The 26946-nt window shown below is 39.6% G+C and overlaps 1 protein-coding gene across 5 annotated transcripts in view; it reads left to right on the top strand.

Annotated features, from left to right (window-relative positions):
• Positions 1–26946, top strand: part of msi2.S (musashi RNA binding protein 2 S homeolog) — a 435916-nt gene that overhangs the window by 286530 nt on the left and 122440 nt on the right. For all 5 annotated transcript variants that reach the window (XM_041583047.1, XM_041583046.1, XM_041583048.1 and 2 more), the window contains 1 exon segment: positions 26284–26366. In XM_041583047.1, the coding sequence (XP_041438981.1) occupies positions 26284–26366 (83 nt within the window).

Here is a 26946-nt window from a genome sequence, read left to right as displayed (position 1 = left end):
GAGCTGTCTGGATAATGGGTTTCTGTATAACTGATCCCATGCCAGTATAAACAAAGAGTTAAGGTTGTTGTGTAGATCTTATTTGATTTTCCTTCTTACTATTCTTTTTCTCTCTTTTTGTCCTTTGCCACTTTTATCCTGGTGGCTTTGATAACGAGCCGGTTTGCACTAGAGGAACTGATCATATTTCTCACCTTGCCTGTGGTTGTGAACAAAGATCTATCACCTGCAGTTTTAGACTAAATGAGGTTTATTGGACCTCTGTATCCTATAGATTTTCTGAAACAGATTTTTTGCTCCATTAGTCGCCACTTTGTTCCTGAATTTTAGTTTGCACAGACTCATCAGGCTCATCTTCAAACTTGCATTACTGAAGTGCCTGAATTAATGCTGAAATTATTTGAAGATAGCCTGTAGCTATTGTCATCATCAGGAATGGGCTACTTATTTAAACATTAAATCATACTTTTTATTTTAGGGTTATACTTTCAAGAATGGGCAATCATTTTATTTTATTCCTATCCACTGTCTCATAACTGGATATTCTTCTTTCTGATGACATTTAAAGGGCAACCAGTAATTTAAAAAAATGCATTTTTGGTTTTTACCCAGATTATTGTATGTTTCTAATAAGAACTTCAGCACAACTGTAGGTTGTTGTGTTGCCCTCCTTAGTCTCATTATATAACGTAAAATAAGTCTGGTCTGATATTTTAGACAGGTTCACTATTTTACAAATATAACATAATTTACAAATAATACATAAAATAAAGTATCTTATATTGTAAAATGGTTTTCCTTCTGCCAATGTTTTACTTGGAGAACTATTTTTGCAATGTGCTAATGAAGATGCATCTGTGAATCAAAAGATTTTAAAAGGGAGCTTTATACAGGTTATTTAATTCTTAATTAGATTGGATGCCCATGTTATTTTGTGGGTGTCCATGATCTCTTTAATAAAGTGAAATCTTCTTCTACAAAAGGCATCAGTCACTAAAATAAGTAGCATAAGTAGTTGCTGTTCATTCCCAATTATAGATATAGCCCTGTGGTCATCTACTGGTGACTATACCTGTAGCTTCAAATTCTAGTATTATTATTTATTTTTACCCCATTGCCTTTGATTTGGTGATTATAAATAAAGAGTAAATTATCCAATGTGATTACTGAAAGATTGATTCTTCTGCAAGGAGGACAAAATTCCATAAAACTTGGTCTATTGTAATTGGGACCTTCTGAAATTCCTTTATCAGTTTCAAAAAGTGCCGCAGATATAATGAAGGGGCTCCATGATTTTTTTCTTTTAATTTTCTTTCACTTATTTGCTTCATGAAATGTCATTACTGTATCTAAGATGTAGATGTACTTTTCTCAAGTGTTTGACTGCCACTGCACAAAGAGAAACTTTGTATAGAAGAAGCACAAAAATGTATGAAGTGTAAAAAAGTAGTTCTGAACAGATGATATTCCTAATACAGATGGTCTTTGCGCAATACTAATTGAGTGTCTACAACACGGTTTGGTATGTATTGTACGTAGTTGATGGAGTGTTTGCCTTTAATGCAACATCTAAGAGTGTCTTTGATGTCACCCAAGATTTGCATGTCCTCATAGATCATCTGATCACCCAATCCTCTCATTGCAGCTAATTACCATGAAGGCCTCATCTTGTCCTGTCTCCTAACTTAGGTCGGCAGTGTACACTCTCTTTTATATATCATCAATGCCTTTGAAAAGATTTTAAAACACTTATGCCATTCGATTGGAATGGAGACTTGGCATATCAGAGAGAATAATCTAATTACTATGAAGTCAGTTCAGCAGCTCCTTTTGTATCCCGTGATTAAATAAGTGGGAAAATGGCTTGAAAATTAGGTGCTAGAACGACCCAATTACATTCTGTAGCTTTTTGTATTCAATTTCATAAACAATTTTGCTCTTCGCTGGTTAATCAGTGAATGCCTTTTTTCCCCATTTGAAAAGCACTTTTGAAATTATAATGCAATTAAATTGTGTGTGGATGTTCTGGCACAGTGAGTGTGAAAGCTGAGGGCTTGGCAGACCGCCATGTTGTACCTTGACAGTAATGAGTTCCTGAGCTGCCAGCTTGCAAGTGTCATTCATAATATTGTCCATGCTGGGTTACTATCAAGTTCAGTAATATTAACCTCTTCTGTGCTTTTGGCTTCACTTCGCTGAACTTCAAATAGCACGTGATTCTCTTGCTTTTCTCTAATCAAGTGACCCCCAAAGGCCCCGGCTAGTTAAAGAAGGATATTCTATCAAGTGAACATGTCTTGGGAATGCTTGACAAGTAGACTAGCTTTGTACTCCTTCCTCATGTAATATTATGAACTCTTTCCCTGGTTCCTGCTCTAAGGACATGAGCTACATTCAAAGGGCAGCTAAAAAATGTCAGTCAGTGGTCAGTGTTAGGCCTAGGGATGTATTCCAATTAAAGGGGTTGTTCACCGTTGAGTTAACTGGAGAGTGATATTCAGAGTGATATGCAATTGGTTTTCATTTTTTTATAATTTTTTTTTTAGTTATTTAGCCTTTTATTCAGCAGCTCTCTAGTTTGCAGTTTCAGCAAACTGGTTGCTAGGGTCCAAATTATCCCAGTAACAATGCATTCACTTGAATATAAGACTGGAATTTGAATGGGAGAGGGCCTGAATAGAAAAATGAGTAATATAGACTAGCGATAACAATGATCGATCCAGGACTTCAAATTTGTCACAGGGGGGTCGCCATCTTGGAAAGTGTCAGTGGGCTCTGAGCAGCTGTTGAGAAGCTAAGCTTAGGGGTCATTGCAAAGTATCAAGCAGAAAATGAGGTTGGTCTGTAATATAAGCTGATGCTACAGGGCTGATTATTAAATTCTGATACTAATTGCACTGGTTTCTGTGCTGCCATGTAGTAATTATCTGTATTAATTACTAATCAGCCTTATATTGTGACATTCCTATTCTATGTGTACTGTATATTGTGAGTGGGTCCCTAAGCTCAGTAAGTGACAGCAGCACAGAGCATGTGCAGTGAATCAGCAGAAAAGAAGATGGGGAGCTACTGGGGCATCTTTGGAGATACACAGATCTTTACTGCTAAAGGGCTGTGGTTGCCTTGGGCTGGTACAAAAGCCCAAAACATAATGTACAACATTTCTAACTACTTCTTTTGTTAAGCTTTAGTTCACCTTTAAAGGGCAATTCACTGTAGTAATAACTAAAACTTTCCAAATTTTGTAAAATAAACATGGTAATTATGGGATGTGGCCTAAAAATGGGCGTGGTCAAAAAAACATTTGCCACGCTGCACGCAACAACTTTTTTTTGTCCCTCTTTTTATTTCGAAAATGTTAGGAGATATGCAGACACTTCCATATAAATTTCCAAGACAGCATATATATTTTAATCCTCATATGGTCTTTGGCCCGAAGAATCTCAAATCTGGGAGAATCCAGTATCTCCCTTTTGTCTGGAAACCTGTTCCATAAATGAAAAACTTCACAACATGTTTACATTGTGCTCCCCTTTATTTGTTTTTCTTTTTTAAATTGTGTTAAGCAGGATTCCTGCTATATAATGTTCAGATCTTCTCAACACATCAGCTGATTTTGTACCAGGAAAAACCTGTGCTAGGTTCTTAAGAAACTTCAAAGGCTGCATCAGACAGCAGTGCCTGAATGGCTTAGTCGTGTATCTGAAGAGGAAATTAACCCCCTGTGGCTGAGAGTGCATCACTACACAGACAGACTGTCACGACAAGTCTCAGGCTTTTTATGTTTACTGAAACTAGCATCATCCTGCATCTTTCATTGGTGCCTACAAGAATGTTAATCAGAATGCTTTCCACTCTAATATCCCTCACACAAATATGCCACTCTCTATCTAGACTAGGCTTTAGCAATCCTTACTTTCTGGTTTCTTTGGATCAGACTTGAAGATGCAGAAGGCAAAGCTTGAGAAGGGCACGCTGATACATGCTTTATTCTTGGCACCGAGCATGACATAGGTGTTCTGGCACTACTGCCAACACTAACCTTGCACTTAATGCTTTTTAGTTTTGTTCTTGATTGCAGAGAGAAAAGCCCATCAGCACAGTCTACACAGTTTTGTTCTCATTCCAGGATTTTATTTTGCCCATCTATGTGGATTAAACTATTTTCAGAAGAATTTAAAACTAAAGAATCCAACAGTACAGACAACTAAATTATATAGTTGATTTTTCTAGCTGTTTACTGAACCGTATCTAGAGATGGATGATAAGCTTCCTAACTCCACAGTTGCTTAAATTGCTTGTGCTATATCAAGGGCAAGATGGCCCAGAGTCCAAAAACAATTTTGAATTTTAAATATTTCCAGTACCCAATGGTAAGAGCAATGAGAAATGGGTTGTTTTATTGTTCAGGTTAAAGCATGTGCAACAAAACAACAAGTGTTGTGCCTTTGATGGCATTTTAAATTGCTGCAGGGTGGTTAATTCAACCAATTACACACTTTAAATATTTACCTACGCCGATTTACCTAAAGGCCTACATACAATGTAGTAGAAGCCAGCTGATTAACAGACCTGGAGGAAAACGAACTGCTACAAGTGTCAGACCCATAGAACAGAAAGGAATAAACATACAGTATACTGGCATGCTTTCAGCAAGGCTTCTTTTTTTTTAGATACAGGCTTGGGACCTGGGGATTTCCAGAAAATGTATCTTTACATAATTTGGATCTTTACATAATTTGGATCTTCATGCTTTAAGTATCCTTATTTTAGGATACAAGGCCCTAATTAATGAGCATTTTACATATATACTGGTAATACAGGCCAACCTCTATATATGTTGGGGGCCCTAAAATTAATTTGCTTTGGGACCCAGTAGCATCTAGTTATGCCATTGGTGCTGAGTGCTTACCCACTAAAATTGTGTGAGCTCATCTTTTCTTTTACCAATGTGAACGCTTGTTAGATTGTGGAGTAATTTGTTTAATGCCTGTGTGTGTGTGTGTGTGTGCAAATAGCACAGATTCAGGGGGAGCCTATGCAAGCATTAGTGTGCAATTCATTGGGTGCTTAAATACGCAGACCACACAAATGGGGCACTGGAAGAAATCATTCTTCAAGGCAAGTGTTAATTCCAGATCCCCTTTGTACTGTACTTTACACCATGTCAGTAATTAATCAAAGCAGACATAGCATATTGAAGCTAGGCACACGTTAAATGTAGAGGTTTAAATACATACATGAATTGTCTTCAAATATGCTCAGCTTTTCTCTTTGCACTTGGGCTAGCATTCATAAATGCCCCCCAAGAATAAATCCTTCTGCTTTGCAAAGAATCTAATAATTGTTATATTTGGTGAAGGGCACATCATTATCTTCCTCAGATGTTGTTGTCATTTACCAGTTCAGCTAAAAGTAAATAAGGAAACAGTTTGGGCAGCAGTGCTTATAGCTGTGAGGAATTTTCAGTTTTTGCAATCTGAATGTGTGTAAGATCCCATAAGGACAAAAAATATGTGAAAATTACATTCTTCCAAATGTTATTGTCACATAAAGATCGAGTTCCATTTATATATGCCAGTTGATACTGTCAAGGCTCACACATTATCCCCTGGTGCAAAGAGGCTGGAAGGAAAATGGGAAAAAGTCTGTGAATGACGACAGAAATGTGGACCTTGCACAGTCCCTGTTGCCTCCGCTGCACAGATTTAATTGTCAGTTTTCCTTCACTGCTATACAGGCAATGCCTTATTGTTCCAGTCACAATAGCTAGTGGGAGAATTGCTAACCCCAGAAACAGGTTATCATCCTTCAATCCTTTCTGTCATTCAAGTCAGCCTTCCATACTGTGAGATGACTGTTTGATAACCTTCCCACATGACAGCACAACCATGTGTAAAGAGAAATATAAAATGGCCCCTCATGTTGTCTTGATGCAGAGTTAGGTTCAGTCATTGCACAAGGTAAGGGATTGTCCCTTAAGTGCCAGAGCTGGACTATTCTAGTGCTCCAAAAGGTAGACTCTTCGTTTTTTCTTGAAGAGATTGAGAGAGCACTCCTTACAAAGGAAGGGAATTTCAGAGGTAAGGAGCAGCAAGATAGTGGCATATCCTGGCAATATTGCTAAGGGTAAAGCATTGGCTTTTGCCAGTATTATTTATGTGGTCAGAGAAGGAGGGAGATTGATCAAAGATTACCCCCAGGCCACATGCTGAATTAACAGTGTTATTATACAACCTTTGTACCCTAAATAAATGGTTTATCCAAATTAGGGATGCACTGAATCCAGGATTCGGTTCGGGATTCGGACAGGATTCGACCTTTTTCAGCAGGATTCGGATTCGGCTGAATCCTTCTGCCTGGCCGAACCGAATCCTAATTTGCATATGCAAATTACTGCGGGGAGGGAAATTGAGTGACTTTTTGTAACAAAACAAGGAAGTAAAAAAAGTTTTCCCCTTCCCACCACTAATTTGCATATGCAAATTAGGGGTTGGATTTGGTTCGGTATTCAGCCGAATCTTCCGCAAAGGGTTCAACCCATGTGCATGAACTTTCATTTGAAGCAACGTAGGGGGTTCTTCACAGTGAGGACAGTGAGGTTGTGGAATGCACTGCCGGGTGATGTTGTGATGGCTGATTCAGTTAATGCCTTTAAGAATGGCTTGGATGATTTTTTTGGACAGACAGAATATCAAAGGCTATTGTGATACTAATCTCTATAGTTAGTATAGGTATGGGTATATATAATTCATGTGAAAGTAGGGAGGGGTGTGTGTATGGATGCTGGGTTTTCATTTGGAGGGGTTGAACTTGATGGACTTTTTCTTTTTTCAACCCGATTGAACTATGTTACTATGTGCAGCCAGATTTAGGTAATCTCGCACATTGGATTTCCTCCACTTGTGGAAAAAGCCGTGATTGGTCCCCTCGGGCATATATGTGTATGCATTGACAGGATTGGGATCTTATCAGTGGCATACCTAGATATTACCGGGCCCACAGCAAATTATATTTCAGACCTCCAAAATGTCTAGAGATTGAACTCTAGACAATTGAAATTGTATATGAATTAAGGCCTCATGGGGCCTCTATACCTCCTGGGCCCCCTGCAGCCGCAGGGTCTGCTTCCTCTGTAATTACACCCCTGGATCTTATGGTCACATGAAGTGAATATTGGCCTAAAAAAGCACATGTAAGCATTTCCAGGCCAAAATCCACCCTGTGTGTGCAGAAACCACTGTGTGTGTGTGCCAATAACCTTAGGTGTCGACAAGGAGAACTTGTATTATAACTATTCATGTAATCATAATGAATGCAAAATAACACTCCATGTCATAGAGAGCGGCTAGGCTGTGTTTACGGTGACTTTTTTTTATTTCCTAATGCTCATTTCTGAAATTTAGCTAAACAGCTGCAGCCTACCATTAAAGTGGACCTGTCACCCAGACATAAAAAGCTGTATAATAAAAGTCCTTTTTAAATTAAACATAAAATCCAAATTCTTCTTTTATTTAAACATTCATAGCTGTTGTAAACTCATTTAAAATTCTCAGTTGTCAATGCCTTGGGGCAGGCAATTACTTTCACTTTCCATTCAGCACTTACTAGATGTCACTGCTCTCCACACATTCCCCCGTTCTCTTTACCATTTAATTGTGTAGCCAGTGCATGGGGATGGATATCAGGTCTCCCATTCTGGTGCACACGTTCATATCCAAAGCAGAAGGAATTCTGGTAAGGAGGCCCAAACTTTTCCCAGCAAGCTGAACCTTTTATAAAAATGTTTTTGTACTGCAAGCAACTGAGCCATGCTGTGTTAGTATTATAGTGCAAACTGCTGAATCAACCAGTCTGACCATGCAAAACCAGGACAGGAGTGTGTGTTGGCTGTAGGGTTGTGGAAGTGAGAGGAGCTGCAGATCCTCCTTTCTTTCTGTCAGATCTGATCATTCAGACTGTTGGCCCAAAGAACATCATCATACTATTTTACCTTCCCATATAGTATCTATCACTTCAGCTCATAAGCCTGGGCACCTTTATTGTTGGTATGTTGTTATGTAGAGGAGCTGAAACGTATCAGCCATATTGTTTGTCTGTTGTATCTTCCACGTGAAAGAAAATCTTCCAGTGTTTAGACCCGGCGGCCAGTATTATTATAATCTTCTGCTCCCAGTGTGGCCTGCAATGCATTACAGAACACAGTGTCAGGAGCATCTTTAGCAGCCAAGGGGCTAATTGAAGGTCCCTCTATCTCTCTTCTAAACACACATCTGTCAAGATAACAGAGGAAGCAAAATACTTTTTGTTCTGTGTAAAGTGCCACCTATTGTGTCCTTGAGATTCTGGTTGTTTTGCTTGTGCTGTGATAGATTCAAACAAAAGAGATGACTTTTAGATAATTGTTCTTTTTGGTTTAAATAGCATAGATTTTTACAGGGCCCTTTTCATGTTTCCCCCTAGAAATGTTTTTCTCGTAAAAACAGTAATTTTATTCAATCAGAACACATCTAACATTTAGCAACGAGCAATATTCTGATGGTGATGCAGTAAACAAATAGTATTATAGATAGACATTACTAAAATGACATATTTGACAGCTGATGGCTGCCACTCAGATTATGAAGCCATAGCTGTGCTAACCAATGAGCTGAGTATATACACTAAAGACATTTGAAAAGAAAAGGGTATTTTGATAATGTTGTTTATTTTGGGTCTTTTAATTATTATAGGCAACAATTGTCTGTTGGTGGGAGTTGCTCAAGTACATTATACTTGAACCTTCTAGCATTATTGGAATAGACTCTACCATATTTCAGGGCATTAATAATGCACTATTGTGCTGTTCCAGCTTTTATTTCTTTCATTTAATTATAATTGGCTGTAACTGCATTATCTTATTATTACTGTTATGTAGTGCTGCCACCCTGTGGTCATTCTTATTATGTGCCTCTGAATGTATTATGTTAATTTCCATTGCTTTGCTCTCCTCCCTTTGTGACATCACATCCTGTCCCAGGGTCCTGTGTACTTCCTTTCTGTTACAGACATCATACCTGGTGAGAGCATTTCATTTTGACCTCTAATATTCTCCAGCATTACCCTAAGTTCCTGCATATGTTTTGCTCTAGGTAAATCAATAAATTACCAAAGCATCACCATTGTATTCTCCTCACTGGATTATCACATACAACTGGCACCCTATCTGGAAATATTAGTGAGTTCAGCTATCTACCATTGCTTGTACAGGGATTATCACTCACAACCAATCAGAGGATTTCTCTAACGTACATCTGTGGCAGAATAGTCAAAATGAAGCTTAAATCTACAGTCTTTGCATGTCTATACACAGTCGGCAAGCAAGCTTAGAGCTGTCTGCCATCTTATATGCATGTCGCTTCATAAGCACAGTGAGCAAGCTGAAATCCCTTCTTAAAGAGACAGTACAACTTAAAACAGGAACAACATGTCCACAAGAGGCTTAGTGGATTCCTCAATCACTGAACATACAGAAACTCACCCTGCTCCCAAAAACCTAGATATGCAGGAAGCAGAGTCCATGTTAACTGAAGAACAAGCAGTACGATCTAAACATGTTATCAAGCCAACACAAAAGATTAGAGAGAACTATGAGGCAACCAAAGAAGAGTTCAGTGACAATTTAAACGATTTATGGCAGAGAACTGAACACTATATAGCAGCTCTTTTACGCTATAACAACGACGCAACAAAGTTAACCACACTATTGAATCGCTTAACTAATGCCTATGTTTGCTATCAGCGACTGTCTGCAAAGTACATCACTTTCCTAAGCGACTCTGATTTTGATGATGCCTCAGAAGAGCTGAGTGAGAGAAAGAATCTCCTCGAAGAGAAGGATGCCATAGTACAAGACGCTAAAAGCAAGGCAGAATTCCGTATCGCACACTTACAAGAGGTGAGATCCCATAGATCAACTTCAAGTAAACATACCAAATATACCCTTTCATCCTCCAAAACCTCTCGTTCCGGAAGGTCGGCGTTGCATGACAAACTTATAGAGATCCGGGCAGAAGCAGAGGAAGCTAGTGTAAGAAGTTGCTTTGCTAAGAAGGAGGCTGAGATTGCAAAGAAGAGAGCAGAAATAGACACAGAGGCAGAAGCCCAACTAAAAATCCTCCAGACAGAAAGGGAAGAAGCAGCTACCTTAGCTAAACTGAAGGTCCTGGAGCAAGCGTTAGGCCAAGGTACCGACCTAGACTGTTTCATCCCAGGAGAAGTGGAAGACCCAGCCGACCGCACTGCCAAATACGTGCTAAGGCAACCATCGCCTGCTCCTCCTGCTAAATCGCATGTACCAACTCCACTTCTAAATCGCCAGCTGGGTGAACCCACAGAGTACCAGAAATCATCAAACCCCAGTAATAAGGTAATTTCTAGCATCAAGCAGGCTAACACTCCAGAGACTAAACCACAGCTTAATCCTTATGCCACATCATTTCGTCCTGATCAATCTCAACCCCATGTGCCAGAGCCCCTACATGCTCCAGAGAGACCACAATGCAATCCAGCAATAGGAAATGGGAGATCAGACATGTCAGACTTTGCCAGATACATCATGCGCAGGGAGCTGATTAACATTAGCCTCTCAAAGTATGATGACCGTGCCGAAAACTACAGGGCCTGGAAATCGACCTTTGAAGCTGTAATCAGTGATCTTAACCTCACTGCCAAGGAAGAACTTGACTTGCTTATCAAATGGTTAGGCCCAGAATCTGCAGAACGTGTAAAGACATTAAGAGCAGTCCATGCAGGCCGCTCAGAGGAAGGCCTCGCTGCAGCATGGGAGAGACTTGAACAGACCTATGGCAGTTCCGAAGCTATAGAAAATGCCTTATTCAGGAGACTTCAAGCCTTCCCAAAGATAACTGGCAAGGACAATCGCAAGCTCCAGGATCTGAGTGACCTGCTAAGAGAACTAGAATTGGCGAAAATGGACCCGCGTCTGCCAGGACTGAGTTACCTCGATACTGCCCATGGCGTCAATCCAATTGTGTTGAAACTACCACACGGCATGCAAGAGAAATGGGCAGACCAGGGCTCCAGATACAAGAGAGAACACAATGTGTCTTTTCCCTCTTTCTCTTATTTTACCAGATTCATCAGTGACCAGGCTTGGAAGAAGAATGACCCCAGCTTTGACTTCACTGAATCCAACCTACCTGCTTCATCCTCATGTTCAAGGTATGACAACACCACAAGTAAACATAGAGACTTAAGGGGAACAGTGTCCGTTAGGAAAACAAATGTCCCATTTGTTGCGGCCTGCACTACTAGGAGGGACAACCCCTTCCTTAAAGAAAAGGACCCTAACAACATGTGCCCTATCCATAAAAGACCTCATCCTTTAAAGGAATGTCGTGGGCTCAGGGCAAAGTCTTTGCAAGAACGCAGAGAGACACTCAAAGAGCTTGGAATGTGTTACAAGTGTTGTGCCTCGTCAAATCATATGGCAAAAGACTGTAAAGTTATTATCAGGTGTGCAGAATGCAGCAGTGACAAGCATGTTACAGCAATGCATCCTACCCTACCTTCAGACAACGCACCATCTCAAGCTGCTACCAATGCCGTTGCACTTCATGGCGGGGAGCCATCGGCTCAAGAGCTAGCTACAACGACTGTCTCCTCTTCCTGTATGGAGATATGTGGCAAAGAGGCTGGTTCCAAGTGCTGTGCAAAGGTGTGCTTGGTCAATGTCTACCCAGAAGGAAAATCTGAAAAGGCCACCAGAATGTACGCCATTATAGACGAACAAAGCAATAGGTCTCTGGCAAAACCTAAATTCTTTGAGATCTTCGGCATAACAGGAGAAGCAACACCATACACCCTCAACACTTGTTCTGGTCGTATAGAGACTTATGGCAGAAGAGCCACTGGATACCTTATCTCCTCCATTAAAGGGAACGTTCATATACCCTTGCCAACGTTAATTGAATGCGACCAGATACCCGATGAAAGAGATGAAATTCCTACTCCAGAAGCTGCATACCATCATTCCCACTTGAAACATCTAGCTAGTGAGATTCCTCCTATGGACATGAATGCTGACATCCTACTTTTGCTTGGGAGAGACATTCTGAGGGTCCACAAGGTGCGGCAACAATGCAATGGTCCTGACAATGCCCCATATGCACAGAGACTTGATCTAGGCTGGGTAATCGTGGGTGATGTATGTATAGATAAGAGCCACAAACCATCTCAAGTGAGCTCCTTCAAAACCTTTGTGCTCAAAAATGGTCGCACATCTCACTTTAAGCCATGTGTTCATCATTATGAGGTAAAGAAAAAGCTTTCTAACCTTCTAAAGGCACCAGACATCGTTCCTACCCTCTATGACAACTTAGGAAAAACAGTGTTTTGTACAACACCAGAGGACAACACATTGGCCTTGTCCATTGATGACAAAGAGTTTATTAAAATAATGGACAATGGATTCTTCAAAGATGCATCTAACCACTGGGTTGCACCTTTACCCTTCCGTGCTGTAAAAGCCAGACTCCCTGACAACCGGGAACAGGCACTATCCAGATTTATGTCCTTGCAGCGTATGTTAAAGAACAAACCAGAAATGAAAAATCATTTTGTGGCCTTCATGGAAAAGATATTTCACAGTGATCATGCCACAGAATTCAGAGACTTGAATCTAGGGATAGACAATCCACCCGTACAGAGAAGTCTGGGCCTGAGGTGGTGTTTATCAAATGACTCCCTTGGATTTCAAGTTAACTGCGCAGATAAACCATTTACTAAATGGGGAGTTCTCTCAGTGGTGAACAGCCTATATGATCCCCTGGGATTTCTAGCACCTTTGACTGTACAAGGCAAATTCCTGTTAAGACAGTTCTCAGAGTCCATTTCAGACTGGGATGCTCCACTGCCCTCTGACAAACAACAAAAATGGGAGTTGTGGAAAGAATGCTTGCATGCACTAGACAGGATTCACATACCACGATGCTACACTCCAACATCCCTTTCTACAACTCAGAGGAAAGAAATCCACATCTTTTCAGATGCGTCAACTGAAGCCATTGCAGCCGTTGCTTATTTAAAGGTAATAGACTATTGCAATCAAGCGCATGTTGGATTTCTGTTTGGAAAGGCAAAATTAGCTCCAAAACCTGAGCACACCATTCCTAGACTCGAACTTTGTGGGACTGTGCTAGCCATAGAGATTGCTGACTTTATACAGCGTGAGCTGGATATTCATGTGGATGACATTCAATTTTACACAGACAGTAAGGTTGTCCTGGGTTACATATACAACCAGTCAAAACGCTTCTATGTCTATGTCAGTAACCGCATTGAAAGGATTAGAAGGTCCTCTAAACCTGAACAGTGGCACTATGTTCCATCTCATCTCAATCCCGCAGATTGCGCCACCAGACCGGCATCTGGTAGAGTCTCTGCAAATTCTTCTTGGTTAACAGGTCCAGAGTTTCTGCTGAACCAGAATGAAGAAACTCCTACTCAAGACGTCTTCAGTCTCCAAGACCCTCATGAAGATCCAGAGATTCGGCCTGAAGTTAGTACCCTTGTCACCAAGTCTGAAAAGAGGACTGGCTTGGGCTGTCATCGCTTTGAACGCTTCTCCAGATGGTCAAGACTCGTTCACACCATTGCAAGGTTAGTCCATATTGTTCATTGTTTTCTTGCTAAGAAGCATAACACTGGATGTCGCAGCTGGCACATGTGCCATAAACCTCTCACAGCAGAAGATATTGTTCTAAGTGAATTGCTTGTGATACGTAATGTACAGCAGACTGCCTTTAGAATGGAACTGAAATGTATACATGACAAGCAAGATGTACCAAAAAGCAGTCCCATTGTCAACTTGAAACCAGTAATTGATGATCATGGCATGCTGAGAGTTGGTGGTCGCCTAAACAAGGCTAAGTTAGAGATTTCAGAAATGAATCCCCTCATTATTCCTGCCAATCACCATGTTACTACACTGCTGATACGACATTATCATGAAAGAATCCAACATCAAGGCCGACATTTCACTGAGGGCGCTTTAAGAGCCGCAGGTCTTTGGATAGTGGGAGCAAAAAGACAGATCGCTCATTTAATTCACCATTGCATTAAATGTCGTAAAGCAAAAGGGAAACTGCAACATCAACAAATGTCCGATTTGCCGGTTGATAGGACAAGCACCGAACCACCGTTTACTTATGTTGGTCTGGATGTCTTCGGGCCATGGACAGTCACTGCACGTAGGACCAGAGGTGGTCATGCAGAAAGCAAGCGATGGGCAGTGTTGTTTACGTGCTTAAGTGTACGCGCTATACATATTGAAGTAATAGTATCCATGGATGCTTCAAGCTTCATCAATGCTTTAAGACGATTCCTCGCCATCAGAGGACCAGTAAAGCAAATAAGATCTGACTGCGGTACCAACTTCATAGGTGCCTGCAGAGAGTTGCAAATTGACTCTAATCCAGTTCAAGACTACTTAGCCAATAATGGTTGTACATGGATCTTTAACCCCCCTCATGCCTCTCATATGGGCGGTTCATGGGAAAGAATGATAGGCATCACCCGCAGAATATTGGACTGTATGCTTATGAACTCAAACTTCTCAAGGCTCACCCATGAGACTTTGACTACCTTCCTAGCTGAGGTATCTGCTATTGTCAACTCAAGACCTCTTGTACCTGTATCTATGGATCCAGAATCCCCTGCCATTCTCACTCCAGCAACTCTTCTCACTCAGAAGTTTGGATCTGTTCCTAATCCACCTGAAGAGTCTTCTTCTGGTAACCTATATCTGAAACAGTGGAAACACGTTCAACATCTGGCCAACTGTTTCTGGAGCAGGTGGAAAAAGGAGTACTTAACTCTTCTTCAAGCACGTAGGAAGTGGCAACAGGTCAAGCCAAACTTACAAATAGGAGATCTTGTTCTCATGAAAGACCAGAAGGTGGAAAGAAATTCCTGGCCCATGGGTCTCATCTCAAAAATCTTTGCCAGTGAAGACAGCAAGGTTCGCAAGGTGGGAGTGACCATCGCAAAACAAGGCGATCCCAAGTCCTTCATCAGGCCTGCATCCGAGATTGTTCTTCTCTTACCCGTTGAGGAATGACATTTACTTGAGGAACTTTTCTTCCATTCAGTCGTCCATCTCCGGACTATTCCTAGGAACCAGAAAACTCCAGACATTTGGACTGTTCCTGTCCATCATTTTCAGTTTAAGTGCTTTCTTTGTTTTGCTTTGTCTTTCAGGTTCCAGTATTTGATTGAACATTCATGGTCATTCATGTTTCCATATATAGTGAAATCCTAGGATTTCAGACGGGGAGTGTGCTGTTCCAGCTTTTATTTCTTTCATTTAATTATAATTGGCTGTAACTGCATTATCTTATTATTACTGTTATGTAGTGCTGCCACCCTGTGGTCATTCTTATTATGTGCCTCTGAATGTATTATGTTAATTTCCATTGCTTTGCTCTCCTCCCTTTGTGACATCACATCCTGTCCCAGGGTCCTGTGTACTTCCTTTCTGTTACAGACATCATACCTGGTGAGAGCATTTCATTTTGACCTCTAATATTCTCCAGCATTACCCTAAGTTCCTGCATATGTTTTGCTCTAGGTAAATCAATAAATTACCAAAGCATCACCATTGTATTCTCCTCACTGGATTATCACATACAACTGGCACCCTATCTGGAAATATTAGTGAGTTCAGCTATCTACCATTGCTTGTACAGGGATTATCACTCACAACCAATCAGAGGATTTCTCTAACGTACATCTGTGGCAGAATAACTATATAACCTGGTAAATATTGCCCAGAGATGTTAGGGTGGTTGGCCTTATGCTTAAGGTCCCTGCTTTGCTACAGGTGCCTGACTTTTAAAGCTATCTGTTTGCTCTTTATTAGAGGCTGGAGGGGAATACTGTGAACCTTTCAGTTCTGCTTCCTTTACAAGCCTCACCTTTAACTAGATACCAAACTAAGATACTAAGCTATAAAAATATGTCAAGCAGCAAAGTATAGATAAATCCATTGCAGAATGCTTTTTAGTTACCTTCTAGTTTGTGTTATAGAAACAATAAGTGCATATGAAACCCATATGTGTTATGATCCCTTAGTGAAAAACACTGATTTACTTTTTGTGGTTCAGTTAATTGTTAGATTAGCAACATGCAGTCCAAGTTGCAATATGACTGGTCAGATGCCATTTGTTCAGATTAGATATATTGAATCAGAAGCCCCAAAATACCCAGGAAATTTTACAGTCCAATAGCAAATAGGCTTGAAGAACCATTCTGTGCTTTTAGTTTGATTGGCATCTACCACTTAATAACTTCACTGAATAATTTTATTTAATTTCTCAGCATGTTGTCATTTTTCCCTTCAAATTATATTTGGTCCTTCTCAAACTTAATGTTCATTAGGCTATAAGCATTCTTTCCTCTCGTAGAAGTGGTCTCTGAGCTGCTTAAAATAAATGGTTCTAGTAGGCAGAGTGTTACAAAGGCAGTCTTGGACCCCCTTGTATTAACAGTTTTATTTTTGCCAACTTTTAAAAATCGAAATAAATGCATCATATTACACACAGCAGTTTGCCATCACTGGAATCAAACCTAAGCTTTGAATTTTCAATCACCACATATTGTGTTTTTCAGATCAAAGATACTTTGCTGAGCCCCAGGCAGGGATAGAAAACAATGATTGAAACATACTCTAAATATTATACTAGGAACTTGTTTTTAGTATATTACTTTTTAAAGGCAATACACTCCAGTTCTCAGCAAGCCATTCAATTTGAACATTGTTACTGCATATGGGTGTGAGATCCACCTTTAAAAGAGAACTAAAGTGTAACTTAAGAGTTATTCTAGAAATGTTGTACATTATGTTTTGTGGCCGAGGCAACCACAGCCCTTTAGCAGTAAAGATCTGTGTTTCCAAAGATGCCCCAGTAGCTCCCCATCTTCTTTTCTGCTGATTCACTGCACATGCTCTGTGCTGTTGTCACTTACTGAGCTTAGGGACCCACTCACAATATACAGTACACATAGAATATAAATGTCACAATATATGACTGATTAGTAATTAATACAGATAATTACTACATATCAGCACAGAAACCAGTGCAACTAACACCAGAATTTAATGACAAGTCCTGTAGCATCAGCTTATATTACAGACCAACCTCATTTTCTGCTTGTAAATTTGCGACAGGTGACCCCCTGTGACAAGTTTGAAGTTCTGGATCATTGCTGCTATTGAGAAGCTGAAACTTTAGGCTGGTGCAATAAGTTCAGTATGTAAAATAGGGCATTTTGAAACAAATTCATTTTTATGGTTTAGTTCTCATTTAATGACCATTATTTTGAGTGTGTGTATGTGTGAGCAAACAGAGCAGACATTAGTGATAGTTTAAAATAAATGCACGCAGCGCACTGTATAAATCATTGCTGGAATATGGGTATCTTGTCTGCTGTAGTGAAAACACTGCTTGCCATGTTTATAAAGTATAATACACTAAAGCTATGAATATCTTGTAAATGATATCCTTATAAACGGTGAGTTCTGATGCCATCAGTTATAAACGGTGAGTTCTGATGTCATTTCTGTCACATGACTCAATGAAATTTGTGTATTATAATAAATAAAATACCCCCTGTTGCAAAATATGAGGAAATTAGAAGTTACCTCGGAGGCCTTCGTGTTTTTATATGGTCATGAAACTCCTCGGTAACTTATAATATCCTTATAATTTACAAGAGGGGGTACTTTTATAATGCTTTTTGTATTGTGCCTTTTGTGTTTGTGTCATTAATCATGTTTGTACAAGGACCAGGTGTACTAGAAAATATACAAACAGAAAATTAGCTAAAACCCTTTTAAAATGAAAGAAAATCTGTTTACTGAATTGTGGATACAACTCTGTTAAAACCTCCTTAAAAATATCTGGAAAATGTATCCGATTTTATTTTTTCAAATTGCCTTTTTGGGCAATTTTTATGTAAAATTCCTATACTGTGACCAGAAGAGCCATGCTAAAGAATACCTGTTCTCATAGATATCAAAAACTCCCCTCTTTGAAGTCCGAATAAATTCAATTACACCATCAAAATGTAAACGTTTTAATCCAAAAGGAAAACTCAGCTCTCACTTATTGGAGCCTTTGGACCTTGAAAGCTATGCATATGAAACGGCGTGTGCAGCAAGCAGGCAAAGATTACTCATCAAGCAACAGGGCACTTCTTGGGCTCACTCACTCATTAAGCCCCTGGGGATATGGTTAGCAGATAAACCAAAGCAGTGTCAAGCCTGAAAAATCACACACCATTGGAAGGCGAGATGCTTTTAATTTAACAAACTGAACCTTAGCCGGTCTCTGTCCATATCATTATAGTTAAAATAAATATATAAAAACTGTCAACACGAATTCTTCTCAAAACATTACAGCATATGGTATGTGATTACCCATATTGTCAAATACAATAAAGTGGAATTCAACATGATGGAATAATGTAATATTTTAGAAGTTATTTTAGCGACCTGACAACAGTAATTCTCCATGACCTGCACAGCAATAAATATGCACAGAAAATCCTGTTGCTTAGCTAAACTGGCCATGGACTTAGCTGACATGCTGATTATCCTAGGCTGCTGCAGCAGGTACAGTATGGGTAGGTTTCTGTGCAATGGAAGTCATTCCTAATGTGTCATTGTCATTCAGAGAGGTTCTATATAACATATTATTTACCTGTCTTAATCACAATGTACACAATGTCCCTGTGTTTTATGAAGCATTAGAATGCTTAATGAACCAGATGAAAGTTTGACGTAGTTGGCCAGCTTAAATATATTGCAATATATGGACAAACAATCCCTGTGTTGTTTAAAGGGTAAGGCATTTTTTAGTATCTTAAGGCACAAAATGTCTCAGTGTCTTAAATATATTAATAATGGGTTGAGAGCAGAGGACCTCTTGTATTTGTCCGTATGAATTTTGTGATCACAGTTTTATTGCCCCCGCTTAATGGTTTAAACATTGTTGGTGAGCACAACTTTCCCTTGTTTGGAATAGAAATGGCCAGGCCCAGATTTGTGGAAAGACCAGAAAGGCCCGGGCCTAAGGTGGCACAAAATAAGGGGGGGACAAGCTGCCCAGCTGCTTCAAACTTTTTTTTTACAAAGATTGTACAACTGGGTGCACTGGAGATTTCAATCTCAGAAGCAAGCAGATTGTTTTGGCTGATGGACCATCAAAGGAGGACCAGGCTAGCAAATTTGTACCTTGGAATGTCTGTGTTTTGTTTAATATTTCCATAAGGAATTGGCTCTGATAATAAGCACACATAGATTAGTGCCATATCTTAGGATTTTACACTGCATTTTCATGGAGGTACACATTGGTATTGAAGCACCTCAGAGACTCACCAAACACAAATCAAACACACACAACAAACACAGATCATATCATTGACCAATTTGGCTGCATGGCCATGTACTCAAAGCAAGCAAGTACAGATCCTGTTTGGCGGATGTGCCCATTTTAATCCATTTGGTTGATGATCCTACATAAATTTGTAAGATTTAGAATTTGTGTATTTTTGGCCTGAACCTGTGAGCCCCTGCCCATCACTATCTGCCTGTGTATCCCTAGTTTTAAGCTTCCAGGCAGGGACTTAACATGCCTAGAATAAGATATGTGAACCAATATTTATATAGGCAGCATTATCTAAGTGCAAAAACGAGTACTTGTATAATGACATGCGGTTGTGTTTCTAGATACTTTTTGTTCCCAATGATTCTTTCTTGCGGCTAGTTCGTCAGCCTCCCTTTTTCCAATTAAAGGATTCAGGTCTACAATGTTAAATTCCCATATCCTGCTGATGTGAGGCCTTGGTAATCAGTATAATTCAATCCAGTGCATCAGTCATTTATGAATGAGAAACCACCACAGAGGTTTGGAATAAGGAATATGGCATTCGCTTGCAACAGGAAGCACTGCTAATTAACTCCGGCTTTCCCAAATTAGTTAATGTGATGTAGCCACTTCTGTCTCTGTGGGTTCGTTGGCTTCCCCTTCTTCTTCCAGTCCTGAAAACAGATTAAAAGGGGCGGTTATTATACCTTACTGAAATAGTTTGAAGACCACTTTAAATGTACAAATGTATACATCAGGGTCAATTCGGTTTTACAATATGATCTTAGTTTTCTATGATCTTTAGTTTTTTAAAATGTGGCTACTTGAAAATTATTATGAGATAATCTGCACCATGTCTTGTTCACCCTTCTCTAAGGCTGTTGTCGTGTTCAGGGTACATCATGGAATACCTCTACATAGCTGTTATACTAGACTGTAGGTGGACAGGGAGTTGACCCAGTACCAGCTCAACAGTAACAGCTCCTCTGAGAGTGCTAACAAGCCATTGGGGAGCTGCGCTCACCATTTGTACTCTCCAATATGAGTATACAAGAGCTTACACATAAGCACAGTATTTTCTGTGAGATGTATAGTAATAGGCGTGGGCGCACATATTCCAGATCAAATGTCATAGGGACCTTAGATTGTAAGCCTTCCTTCCTGAGACAAGGGCTGATGTGAATAATGTATAATCTCAATAACAATAATAAATAATAGTAACAGCATAGTTGTTAGGACTCAACTGGGCCCTCTAAACTAATGCACACCGCCCACTAGACAGCTGAAATGTTTTATTTTCATTTTTTTTTTAAACTGCTTATCATTGAGTGATGCATTGGGAGTTCCTAGGGCATAAATTATAGGTGAGCCCAGGTATAACATTGTGTCATCTGTTCCTTTCAGCCAATAAAGGAGTCTACCAATAACTGCTGAAGTGGGGCTCAATAAATGTAGCTGGTATCGTCAGTCCACTAAGTAAAAAGAGGTTGGGCAGGAATTCATCATTGTCAAATATGGGTTACATAAATGTATTTTAACAACCTATGTGCAAATCATCTCTCTCTCTCTCTCTCTCTCTCTCTCTCTCTCTCTCTCTCTCTCTCTCTCTCTCTCTCTCTCTCTCTCTCTCTCTCTCTCTCTCTCATATATATATATATATATATAGGTTGTGCACATTTCCCTGTTATGGGAAATTTCAGTCATGGTTTCTCATTGTCAGTTCTGACGAGTCCCGTTTTCCATTGGAAAGTGTCGTATATAAGATATGCAGGAAAATACTTCAGCCTTTATCACAGGCGTGTCCGTGGGAGCAATGTGTTACTCATCTATGTTTTTTTATTCTTTAAGCTCAGGTGCTAGACCCTGCTTAGCAATTTTCCAGCATTAGAATGTTCTCTGCCTGCTGCCAGTGAAATGAAAGCATTAGAATGCAGGAGGCATGTGATTTACTGTGAGATGGAACGGCGTGGTTACACGTTACACTGATGAGTGAGCAGTCACTTTCGCCTCTCTGTGCTTTATTGGCTTGAACAGTATTTAAAAGACTTAATGGGTTCATTATCAAATTCCTTATCAAATTATCAACAGAGCTTTCAAAACTCTTTATTTTTCTCACTAGAAATTGTCTGCCTTTCTACCTGGAATGATTTCCACTGGTCGTTTCTTTGTCACAAGCATTGCCATCATTGATCTGCAATAACTTCTGACAGTATGTCAGTTGTGTATTTGCAGCCTTGTGAGTATCCACAAAACAATGAAAACCATTCTTTTTTTATTGACGCTCAAGCAGTGAGAAAAGTGCAAACAAAAAAAGTGCAAACACAAGTGCACATGGCCAAAAGGTGCAAAAAAGTATCCTGATTCTTCAGAACCAAAGCTAGAGGGAGCCTTTTTATCCCTGCTCAAAAGGCCTGCATGAGGCAAGAGCCTTTTAAACTCCCTTTGCCAGAAGGTTGGGGGGGGGGGGTTGTCCTCTGTCCAGCCTGAGTGTTTACAAGTAGTTAGAATAAACAAATGGGCCGCCAAAGAGATCCCAGCGACTCTATGAGGCCAACATAATGTGTCCTCAGTAAGGCCAGGTTTCAGAGGAGAAGGAGCCTTATGGCCACACATCCCACCCCCCTTCGATCCATGCATTTAACATGTATTTCATTCGATCCAAAAGTTCAAGAAGTGCCAAGTTGACTCCATAGGAAATTAAAAGAATAAATAAGAATAAACAATTCATAGAAAGTGCAGCTGTGTGCACCCCCAGCCTATCAGCCAGATTCTGCTGCTAGTGGCCGTATGCAAGTAACTACACATGAACACTATCGTTTCTGCAGGCAAAACAAATAGGGGATTGCCCAAATATTTTAATTCACTGACCTTCGTGTCAATCTTCCAACCAACAAAATCAGACCAACTTAATTAAATCAGATCACATTTGTATTAGTATGCTTCATGAGCTCTGAATGAATTGATTAGGGGGGAGACTGTATTTGAAAAATGACCACCGTGCAGTTAGATGCATGGCAATTACAATTACACTAGTTAAACGGAGTATGGTTCTTCAAGTTGAAGGCCTGTTTTTCCACAAACTGTGACCCTGGAAATATGGAATTAATAATTTGAATTTGTGATCTCAGAAGCCTAGTCTCAGGTGCTACATGCCTTATTAGTAGCTGTGCCTGTGATTATAGGGGAACAAAGGAGGGCCACATTGATTCACACCAATCTATTCTTCCTATGTGCAAGAGCCAGTCCCAATTCCCAGAGCTAGAGAAGCTGTGTAACAGCAGAAGAGATATGACCAGGCAAGTTGAGAAAATAAATTAAACCTGTGTCAACTTTCCTTGTTTTTTCCTTTCATTATTAATGGACAGAATGGGGCTCATTCATCAAGAGGAAGAAACATTAATTGACACAGGCTTTAATATTATTATGCTTGGCTTGTCTGGTCACATTTCTTCATCTTGTGAAAGGCATTTTATTACAGTTTACGGGAGCCAGCTGCTGATGACTTGGTGTGAACAGGAAAGCAGGTGCATAAATATCACACCTGGAGATGGGAAGCAAGTTGATGCCGCTGCAGGCAAGGAAATCCTTCTTTTTCACACTCCAATGGACCTATTTGTTTAATCCCTTATTATAAAAAGACTTTTTTTAATGGAATGTTGAATTGTGGGGCAGACTAAATTATGGGGCAGACTAAATTATGGGGCCCATTCACTAAATTCGAGTGAAGGAATAGAGGAAAAATAGTTGATTTTCAAATGTTTTTTTTGGCTACTTCGACCATCGAATTGGCTACTTCGACCTTCGACTACGACCTTCGACTTCGAATCGAAAGATTCGAACTAAAAATCTTTCGACTATTCGACCATTCGATAGTCGAAATACTGTCTCTTTAAGAAAAAACTTTGACCTAGTTCGCCACCTAAAAGCTACCGAAGTCAATGTTAGCCTATGGAGAAGGTCCCCATAGGCTTTCCAAGTTTTTTCTGATCGTAGGATAATCCTTCGATCGATGGATTAAAATCCTTCAAATCGCTCGATTCGAAGGATTTAATCATTCGATCGAGCGATTATTCCTTCGATCGCTCGATCGCTCGAATTGCGCAAAATTTTAATTCGCCAGTCGAATATCGAGGGTTAATTAACCCTCGATATTCGACCCTTAATACATCTGCCCCTATGTGTATCCATGTGGCCTTTTGTTTTGCATTTGCTTTTCTTCAAATTCTATTTGCACCTTTTTACTCTATTGCGTAAGGACTAATTCAATCCAGCTGTGTGGATGCACTAAACTTTTGCATAGAAGTGAAAGCTTAATATGTGAATTGTTTTGGCCATTGCCAGCACTACCATATGTATGGAATCATATTGACCCATGTGAGCGTCAGATTGCTTGGCCTGCATGGCTATCTTAACTTGGAATCTTGCAGTATATAACTATAGATATTCAGGGCTGCAGCTGGCATGTTGTGCATTGTAGGGCATTATGTGCTCCTCAGCTAAATGGTGCCACATGTAGTAATTTGTCTCAATGAGCCATATAGCTGTGTTCACAAAAAAGAAGAGAGTGAAGAAACAGTACTCTCCTCTACTAGTGGAGCCATATGTGTGAGTGCCCTGAATCGCTGCGCCCCACTGTCCCCTCATGGGTGTATCCAGCTGCACTTTCTAACTCTTTTTACAACTTCAGTAGTCTTACAATACTTATAATATCACTTCAAATTACTTATAGCTGTATTTCGCATTTTCTAGCCTTAGGACATGGTTTCTTGTTCTAGTACTTCATTACGTTTTTGATGTACTTAATGTATTTACATGTTTTGATCATATCTTGCCTTTCTTTGACATATACACTCGCTTAAAAGCAGCATAATAAATAATTTAGTCTAGACACAGTCATTTAGACACAGAGCAACAAATACAATGCTGGCTTAGATAAAGATGGAACTTTTCTCACATATAATATTTTGCTAATCACAATTTTAGAAATGCATTCATTACATATAGTACATTGATGGATAGATAAAGATTCTGTTTAGAACTGATTAATGCCCCCTGCAGTGACAATCCATCATTTCTGACTTGCTCTTTATATATTCATTTCTTAATATATATGCAACCTAATTACTGTAGGTATACACTAGTTTCAGTTCAGCACCCTGGATAACACCTTTCACCCACCACCATCACTATCAACATAAACAGCACATAATGTTCAGCTAACAGCTCCCTGGTAGATATAAGAACAACACTAAATAGTAAAAATCCATGTCCCACTGCAACCCATTCAGTTACATTGAGTAGGAGAAACAATAGCCTGCCAGAAAGCAGTTCCATAGTGCACTTGCTCTTTCTGAAAGCACATGACCAGGCAAAATGACCTGAGATGGCTGCCTACGCACCAATATTCCAACAAAAAAAATACATTTGCTGGTTCAGGAATGAAATTTTACATGGTAGAGTGAATTATTTGCAGTGTAAACAGTGTATTTTAGAATTGAAAACTACACTATAAAAATCATGGCAGAATCGCTTTTGGTTATTGGGTGTCTGTTCTGTATCTGTATCTTATAAGCATCAGTAAAAACTGTATGTGTACAGTTTAAGTACTGACTGCAAATTCGAGTTTCCCTCTTTGGACATTTCTAATGTTTAAAATGAATTGGCTGCTTCTTGTACTTCCTGAAAACTGCATCCTAGAACCAGAAACCATTTTCTGCATTGCCTTTGCCATATAAAAATAATCACAACATAATCACAGAACTCTGCTTTTCACAAGAAGCAATTTCCAATAGCATTAAAAAAATATTTTGAATAAAATTTGGGTGGTTGATTTCATTGCTGTGTTTCCCTGCACTCCAGGCTGCCTTTAGAGAGCTATATTTTTTCCCCTCATGTTTTATTTGTTTAAGTATTGAGCAGTTGTTAGGAAAATGACAGCGTGTTGATTTTTAAGAGGGAATCGATATGCAGAGCTTAAATTGCATGCCAAAAGCTTTTCCATGTGGCTTTGTCTGGCAGATCCAGGGCCTGGCTGAGTATATAGGCTGCATAGCTGGTGGGCAGGCAGCAGGCATCAAACAGCCTTTAACTGGGCCAAATCCATCTACTGTTTGATGCTGGAGTGAAAAGGGAGATGTAATGTTCAGATCAGAAGCCTCAAAGTTTAATAGGTTCTTACAGGCATGTCCTGATGAGGTATTAGAGGAAGTAATTCAGGAAGAAAGGGACAAATAACCAGCTCCGGATGCTGCATGACCCTTGGGGTTGACCGCATCAGGGTGTTCAAAGACAAGTGTGGACTTGCACTGATCCACGGAGTGCTCATTATTACACTGACTGTTTTCCTCTGAGAGCCAAGCCTTAAGCACCCGTGTCTTTTGACCCTTGTAAATAACAGACAAGTAAATTGTTGTTTGCTCTGAGGCACTGGCACATTGCTAAATGATGGTGTGGGTGCATTTAGTGAACCCATTAACTTTTCCTCGTTAGTCCAGGCAGGAAGAAGTCATTTCTATTCTTTTTTACCTTCTGCTTATTTATCTTTTGTTTGTGTGTGTCTGGGTGTGTGAACGTGCTGCCTAATGTTTTGCCCTTTACATAAAATGCAATCCACTGCCAGATAAAAGGGGCACAACTCAATTAGTACCTGCAAATATAACTCTTTCTGTACTAAATGACCCCACAGCAGGGTCAGTTTTCTCCTTGTGAATGTTGATTCATATTAAACTAAAATCATTTTGAAGTCCTCAGCAAAATGTTATGTTATCTATCTATTCCAGTTCCAGTTGATGCCTTAACTTGCATTTTTTGCAGTGATCACTACATTTTCCACTTTTTTGTGTTTTTTTAACAGGTTTTGGCTTTGTAACCTTTGAAATAGAAGATGTTGTGGAGAAAGTATGTGAAATTCATTTCCATGAAATAAACAACAAAATGGTATGTTACTAATCATTTTGTATATTTATTTGTCTTGAATGTTAAAATAGATATGCAGTATGTATAACACATTTGCAAACAGCAATAAACATAGCACAGCTTGTACAATATGCTGTGCCTATTCTTTTATTTAAACAAAATCTAACTTTGAACTACAGGGGACTCCAACCAAACACCCGTCATTTTGCATTATGAAAGAAAATGTACTTCTAATATACATGAATTAAAAACGAGTTGAGAGTTATATGTATATACTGTACACATATTATATATTTGTGCTTCCCTTGCTATTTCTTGCACTGCTGCTCATAACTATATGTATCACTGAAACAATGTAGCTCCCCTCCAACCAAGACTCAATTTCCCACAATGTCTTTGATGATTCTCCTGCTTCACAGGTCTGTAAATCACAGAAGTTGCAATGCATTGTGGGCATTGTAGTCTGTGCAGGTTTAAAGCTAAATTATGTTACTTTGTTTCAAGTGTACATAAAGACATGGCCAGCAGTTCACAGCACTTCCTAACTTGAAAAGGCTATCACATTTAAAGGTGGTATTCATTAGCAGTGATCCCCAACCAG

Source organism: Xenopus laevis, chromosome 2S, assembly GCF_017654675.1.
Source record: "Xenopus laevis strain J_2021 chromosome 2S, Xenopus_laevis_v10.1, whole genome shotgun sequence".
Lineage (NCBI taxonomy): Eukaryota > Metazoa > Chordata > Amphibia > Anura > Pipidae > Xenopus > Xenopus laevis.
This window is presented reverse-complemented; position numbering and strand designations above follow the sequence as displayed.